This window comes from Corella eumyota, chromosome 3 (genome assembly GCF_963082875.1).
Source record: "Corella eumyota chromosome 3, kaCorEumy4.1, whole genome shotgun sequence".
Lineage (NCBI taxonomy): Eukaryota > Metazoa > Chordata > Ascidiacea > Phlebobranchia > Corellidae > Corella > Corella eumyota.
This window is the reverse complement of record NC_137492.1, coordinates 4950268-4958097: the sequence shown is the minus strand read 5'-3', so window position 1 is coordinate 4958097 and position 7830 is coordinate 4950268. Positions and strand designations below refer to the sequence as shown.

The 7830-nt window shown below is 25.6% G+C and overlaps 1 protein-coding gene across 1 annotated transcript; it reads left to right on the top strand.

The window, feature by feature from the left end:
* Positions 1–277: 277 nt before the first annotated feature.
* On the top strand, positions 278–7830 carry LOC145744993 (DEP domain-containing protein 1A-like). The gene is made up of 21 exons (XM_082562977.1): positions 278–328; positions 441–590; positions 991–1106; positions 1346–1433; positions 1795–1916; positions 2314–2513; positions 2897–3058; positions 3206–3337; positions 3406–3472; positions 3810–3908; positions 4068–4180; positions 4402–4689; positions 5101–5281; positions 5449–5642; positions 5808–5886; positions 6068–6158; positions 6472–6636; positions 6855–6926; positions 7172–7297; positions 7417–7541; positions 7699–7830. The coding sequence occupies exons 1-21, from the start codon at positions 278–280 to the stop codon at positions 7703–7705; spliced, it is 2628 nt and encodes an 875-aa protein (XP_082419103.1). The 3' UTR covers positions 7706–7830.

Sequence of the window (7830 nt, the reverse complement as noted above, 5' to 3'; positions counted from 1 at the left end):
AGTTTATACTGCTACAATATAATGTATGTGTACAGACAATTACTAATTAATTGTGTATGTTCATACAGTCATATTAGGAAAGCAGCACTAGATAGTAAATAAAGTGCAAGAGAGTAAATAGTCAAATGGTTTGAATGACTGTATAAATCTTTTAGTATATTAGGTCTGTTTGTATGGTCAGATGGGTTTAATGGTGAATAATTGATAACATGTATTCTTTTTATTAAAAGGTTTAACTTATTTATTAATTGATAGGTTATTATATTGTCAGATTGTGATGATTTCATCTGGAAATATTCCACATGGACCTTATAGGGCAACTAAATTGGTAAGATTCATTTAAAAATAAGAAATTTATTCTATGGTAAGGTTTTTTGTCAAAATTTTTTGTATATTTATACTAAAAGTTAAAATCAATTTTATTGTATATAACATTTTAGTGGAACGAAGTGGTCAGGTTATTTCAAGTAGGAATGCCAACCAAGAAACATCGCTACCTTCTTAAAACTTACAACGATTGTTTCACTGGATCTGAGGCAGTAAACTGGTTACATAGTTTACTAAAAGCTAATGGAAATTTTGGGAGCCATGTAAGTTTTAATAGAAAAATAAGTTAAACAATGCTTTTATGTTAAGTAAGGCATTAAAATGGTACAAATGTCTGCCTAGCTTAAAACCAACTGATAGGGTAATTATCTGGAAATATGCTTAACAATATTCAAAACAATCAAAGTTAACTTAAGATTCAACCAAAGTACCAAAAGTTAGACTGTGTTTTGGCTGTAAAGTCAACCTTTTCATTACAAAGATAAAAAAAGAGTCTTTATAGTGTTGTTTTTAAAAACATTTTTGTAAACATGTTTTTTGCATTTTTGCTAAGGTTTTATACTTTAAACCGCCACATAGTTGTTGAAAATAAAATTATTTACATATATGTTTGGCTTACACAACTTGCATACTGATTTTTTTAAAATATTATTTTTCAAATAGGTAACGCGGTCCCAAACCCTTCAACTGATGAAGAAATTTCTGAAAAATAAAATTGTTGAAGATATCCAGGGAAATTCTGGAAATGAAGATTTTTTAGATAATGGACAACTATACAAGTAAGTATATAAGTACAAATATTCATGTTTAAAATTTTGTAATACTGTTGAATAAACATGCATAAACATTTAATAATTTTGTTTTAATTTATAAAATTTTTTTTTTTTTTTTTTTTTTTTCACCGCAGCAATGTATTGTTAGTTGGACGATTCTTTCTTGTCTTTTTACTGATGCATAAAAAATTTACAAAAAGAAAAACTACGTTGTTGAATTTATTATATATAAATTGTTTTTTCAGATTTCCAGAGAAGTTTTCACCAGCCAAACTTCCACTTGCTTTAAGAGAAAATAACAAAATGGATACAAAACCAATGGTTGATAAAAATGTAAGTGCCAGATTTTAAAATAATTATTTAATTTATGTACAAGTTAGTAATAATCGCAACTAAAAAGGAAGTTTTTCAGGTTTCATATTTCAAATACACTATAAATTTCAAACTTGTTTGTTTTAGGAACTTAATAACATTTATACAAATGTTATGCTATATATGCTTTAACCTTTTAAAAAAATAATGTTTGTACTTAGTATATAAATTCAAATTTTAATCTCCCAAAAATTGACCTAGATAAAATTAATCATGTAACATAATCTGCATAAGAGGTTTAAATCCTAAGTAATTGTTGGTAATTCTCCACAAAGTTGTTATTTTAATTAGGTGTTATTAATTTCTTTGTTTTTTTGTTTAGTCTGTAGCCAAGGTCCAATACAATAAAAAGGAAGGTGTTAAATTACCACATAAAATAACAGATATCCAACTAAAAATGAAGGATTCTAATTGCATGCTGTGGAAAAACTCTTTTATGATATGGTAAAAATTCAAAAATAAACAAAAATGTCTCGAGTTCATCCTGCTGAAAACATATGTTGTTTAGATTTTTTTCTACTAAATTTGTAATCTTGTCTAACAATGTATAAATGAACTAGATTTGTGAACTAAATCTTCAAAACACACTAGATTTATATTGTTGTACCTGTTAAAAGTATTTTGGGAATAGAAAATTGTGTTAGATTTATATACACCATTAGTTTTTGTATTCTCTTAATTTTAAATTTGTTTTATTAATTTGTGGAATTGTTAACCTTGATTTATATACTATCTAAGAATTTAATTTTAAATTTTTAACTTGTACAAATATAAAAGTTAAATTTTTCGTAGTTTTAAAATTTAAAAATTGTCGCTATTAATTCAACATGCATTTTTTCAGTTTGAAACGGGTTTTACATCTTCACGCCAATGACGACGATGTTATTCCAACTCTGTCAATCAACCAAGACTACCTAAAACTTAACACCAAACCTCTTACCTGTAATAATGAAGATGATATACCATGTTGGATATTGAGTGCTATGAAGTGTCTGGCTAGTTGGCCTAATTCTACTGACTCTGGGTTGCCATGTTATGATGGTAAGCTATTTATTTTGCTGAGTTTTCTATTTTGGGGATGTATTGATGATAAAATAAAAAAAGGGGGGCCTCAATAAATAAAGAAAACGGGAACCCTCTAGTATTTGCTGCATCACCCTTTTGGGGGATCTTTTTGGTGATAAAAAATGGTATAGAGGATCTTATTTTTAATTTGCTGCATTACCCTTCAGGGGGTATATGTCAGGGGTTTTATTAGTAATAAAATTAGTAGAATGGGGCCCCAAATACTTAGAATGGGGCCCCAAATATTTTTTTTAAGTTTTGCTATTTTTAAACATTTTAAATTCTTTTTTAATACAAATTGGACATTTTAATAATTATTACCACAATTTAATTCAGTTATATTTTAATATTTTCTTTAGGTTTTGAACGTGATGTTTTTAAAGCAGTATTGGAATACTACCAAAGTTTAAGTGGCCCTCTAATAAGTTGTGAATACTTTGATTTGTTTACAACCATTCTTGTGAGATGTGAATTCCTCGATGAAATGTGCAGGGGAGATACCCACTCTGTTTCTATTGAAGGTAAGATAAGAATGTTTTTGGTCCTTTTTAGGTCAAAAATGTAAAAATGTTTTTAAACAGAAAATTTTTCGTAAAATAAAAAAATTTAATTTTGAGAAAAAAAAATATTTTGCAAGAAATAAATTAATTTTTTTTCCATATTTTCAGAACCTAAACCAGCTGCTAATGAGTTAGACCGAATCAGAAAACAATTAATTCAAGCTCAAATGAGACATGAAAACATAGCTGTAAGAAGACAACGTAGTGTTAGAAGATCAACAAGGTCACTCTTTAAAGAAGGTATTATACTTTAAAAAAATTTTTAAAATTCCAGTTGCCATAAAAAATTAAAATAATTTTTTTTAAAGATAAAGAACAACATCCCTTATGTTCAAGACATACTTCAGAAGCAAATAATAATCCAACATCTAAAAGGTATTGTAGTAGATTTAATCTATAATTAGTTAAGTATTATAGCCGTAATTTATATGCTTTTAAAATAAAAAAAAAACACCGTTTGTAACAACTGATTTAAAATTAACCGCTGAAGTAGGTTTCAATGAATTTCACCATTCAAGCATTTAATAAGGGAATTAAATTTAATGAACCTAATTGTTAATAATTTAGACTATATCTTTTCTGTTAATACACAAATAGATTGCCTTGTCATGTAAAATTTAAAAAAAAATCAAAGTACTCAAACAAAAAAAAATTAAAAACTGAGATACTTTTCAAAGAGCCTATTTTGAATTCTTACAATTTATTTTCGAAGATTTCATTCAAGAAAGGATTCAACAAAACATGGTTGTCATAGTAACCAAGGGTTAGAATCTCTTATAGAAGAAGAAAGTTTTCAATCTTCTAATATTAGGTAAAACAAATTTTTTATTAGGTTATTAGTTAATCCTGGTAGCTATTTAATAGCAAATAATTTTTTAGTCCTATTTACAACAAATAAACAATATAATAGGAATACAATGATATTTGCATGACAAATTATCTATTTTTCAATTTTTATTTAATTTTAAAGGAGATCTTTTCGACGAAGAAATTATGATTCTGAACCTAAACCTGGATCTGAAGAAAATGTTTTGGCGAATAATTACATCAACTTATCATTCCAACAAAATGCTTTTAATAGAGGTAAACAACATGGTTTATCATTTTTATTTTAGCAAATTTATTTTTGCCCTTAAAATATATTTTTGGGCAGTCATTGTATTTAAAATACATTTTTTCCTACAAAGTAAGTAAAGGATATTAAAACTTAAATTTAAGTTTGTTTTTTTTTAGATTTTTTTACTATAATTACCTATTTTTTAGTATTTTATATATTTTTAATCACATATTTTTAACTTTTTTAGCTGAGGGTGACGAATATAATTCAATGTGCTCATCAGTAGAAGATTTATTACTAGACATGTCAATAAACACAAGAAACGAACTTGAGATGCAACTAATGGAAGAAAATCAAACAGATCCTATGCCTTATATGGTTATGCAGCCCCAACCACAACATAATGACGCTTTTGGTCAATACAAATACATGAAAAGCAATAATGAAAGTGATAGTACGAAGTATAATAGTTTACCCAGGCCAAGTAGAACGAAATTAAGAAATTCTGGTTCAAAAATCTCAAGTCAAACTAGATGTAAGTGTAGTAGAACTTTTTTTGTATTCTGTTATTAAAAATGTGTTTGATCAAAAAATTAAATTGAATTATGCAATAAGTTTCTAAAAAACATTTTGTACTTTAATTTAAACTAGATGTTTGTTTAAATTTATAATTAATCTAGATTTTGGTTTGACAAAAACGCTGTTCAAAATTTCAAAACTTTGGTATAGTTTTTAAAATGGCATCGATATTTTTTTATTAAAAACTAATGCAGCCAATCCTGCAGTGGAGATTTTTTTGTGGTAATATGGCCCAAACTATTAAATAATTTCCCGCATTACAAACTTTTCGTTTATTTTTTGGACCTAGAATTTGGACATACATGTATATAGTTCATTGAACTCCATTATATATTCATTAATAAATTTCTGAATGCTTTTTTTTAAGTGTCAAAACGTCAGTCTTGGTGTGGTGGTCCCCAAACTAGATCTGACATTGTGGAACGTAGAGAAGTGCCCCCAAATAACCTCAAGGTTAACGAACCGAGGGTCAACAGGTTACCATATGTATCTGAAGGTCAAAGTAGAATAAAAGGTCAACCTAGGACAGGGAGTAGGGCAATGAGCAAGTAAGAAAATTTTTTTTTCTGTTTTTTTTGTGATAAATTCCATTTTAGATTTGAAAATAAAATATTTTTAAGAAGTTTTTGTCCAAGTCATGTATTTTACCAAAATTATCACATTTGGGATAGCAATACAGTATTGTCGCATAATTTATTTTTATGTTTTTTCTTAGATCCTACAGCAATTTAGCTAGTAGTCGTTCAAAACGTCAACTAATTAATAATCATCAAACAATAGCCCACCATACCAGCATGATGACATTAAACAACAAGAGTATTACAGCTTTAAATAGTGGTGGAATTGATCAACCTGATTCTCCATTGAGTAATGCATTAACACAAGCAAGAAGAAGGGTTACTGTTATAGGTATAACAAAAATATTTTAAAATAATTTAGAAATCTAACATAGGAAATTTTGAAATCTAACATAAATAATTTAGTAAAATGGTTTGGAATTTTTTTAAAAATTTTATATAGTGTTATTAGCATAATGTCTCTATTTTAGGTTTTTGTATATTTATTTTTTGTTAGATGAAACAAAAGAACACCGCGATCACTCAACCGAAGCGTTCCAACTTTGCCTTCTTCTTATTCCACCTGCAAATAGAAGGTTAAAAAATTTCATTTTAAAACAAATATTTTTTGCATGATAAAATATTTTTTGCATGATAAAAGTATATTTGTGATTTTATAATTGACAAAAAAGGGTTTCATTAAATTAATTTTAAATTTCTGTTGTTAATAAAAAAACCAAAATCATGTTTCTAGCTTAACTTTTGTTTACATTACAGGAGGTTGCACCTTTTACTTAGACTGTTAAGTAAAGTAATTGTAAATCCACATCTTATTGCAATTGATCCACAACTATCCACTAAAACATTGGTGAGTGAAATTTAACTTAAAATTTAATTTTAAAATATCAAAAAAAAATAAAAACAATTGTTATTTTTAAAAGAAGTGGCAAAAGTCTTAATAATAATGGAGCTTACTGAACAATTTATATATATTTAATTTAAATCCCTTTACAATTAAAAAAATAACTATCGTTTTTGGTGCATGGGTAAACTACATCAGACAAATATTAGTTGCGTGTCACTTCTATATTACAACAATTTAAATGTAGCACATAGGGCTAGGAATTGATCACAATCTAATTTATTTGTTTTTATTAAACTATTAAAATTATATTTTTCAGGTAATTAAAAGGTTTTCAAAAGTTGTGATTCGTTCCCAACAAGAAAATGACGAGGTTAGCGATAATTTATCAGAGAAAATATTCAGTTTTATGTTGGATCATGCTTCCGTTGTCATGACAACACCGCAAAAATTTATGGACAGAATAGAAGATAACCAATCTAAGGTGGTTTAATTAATTTTTAAATTTTTCTAAAAAAATCAAAACATTATAATTAGTTTTCGTACATATAAATTCACTTAAATTATTAAAACATAGGTTAGTTAAAAAAAAAATTAAGTTTTAAGTTACAGATTTTTTTGTTTTTTTTTTTAAATTAAATATTTATTTATTTTTATACATTTTTAATTTTCGAGTAAATATAGTTTTTAATTATTTTTCAGGAAATGATATCAACTACTGAAGAGCCGTCATCTAAAAAAGGACTCAAAAGACAATACACATTTTGTAAACAGGTAAAAAAAAAAAATAAAACAAAAAAATTTCAGGTATTTTTAAAAATAGGTTAAACATTTTACAAAAAATTTGATAATATTTGTTTAATATACTCACATTATATGCAAAAACTATGCCCTTTTCTCTGTAGAATTTTAAAAGCATCATTGAGCTAAAATTTATAATTTAATAACATTTAACGTTTTTATTTTTTGTATAAAAATATATTTTTAAAATTTAAACTTTCTATTTTTTATTTTAAAAGGTAAGCAAAGCTGAATATGAGCAACATAGTAAATCTCCATTACATGGAGCATTAGCAGAATTATTACAGGGAATTATGGGAAATAATCATATCTCTATTAAAGATAAAAAGAAAAAACTTAAACAGGTAAATTAAAAGAAAGAAATTAGTAAAAACTAAAAAGTATAAATTTTTTTTTTTTAATTCAAAAATTATAAATTACTTTTTTTTTTTTATTAAATAATTTTAATTTTTTTTATTTATAGTTTCAAAAATCGTATCCTGATATTTTTCAACAAAAATTTCCACATGGAATGCCAAAGTTTGACGAACCGCAACCCAAAAAGCAACAACTTTTTACCAACGCATTCCAAAAACTTAAAAATTTAAGGTAATTTTTTTAAATAGATTTTTTAATAGAACTTAAATTGGTAATTATTTATTTATTTTTTTTTAATATTTTTTATTTGTTATAAAATTAAACTTTTTATGTATTTTAAATTTATTTTGCATGTATTTTATTTCAATATTATTATTTTTTTTTTTAGATTATAATTTGTAGAACAGTTCTGCCATCATTTTTTCTTTTAAACTTCACTTAAAATTATTTTATTATTTTGGAAAATTTAGTTAAATGTATATACCTCATCATATAGTAATGCTTGGGCTGTATTATTTTA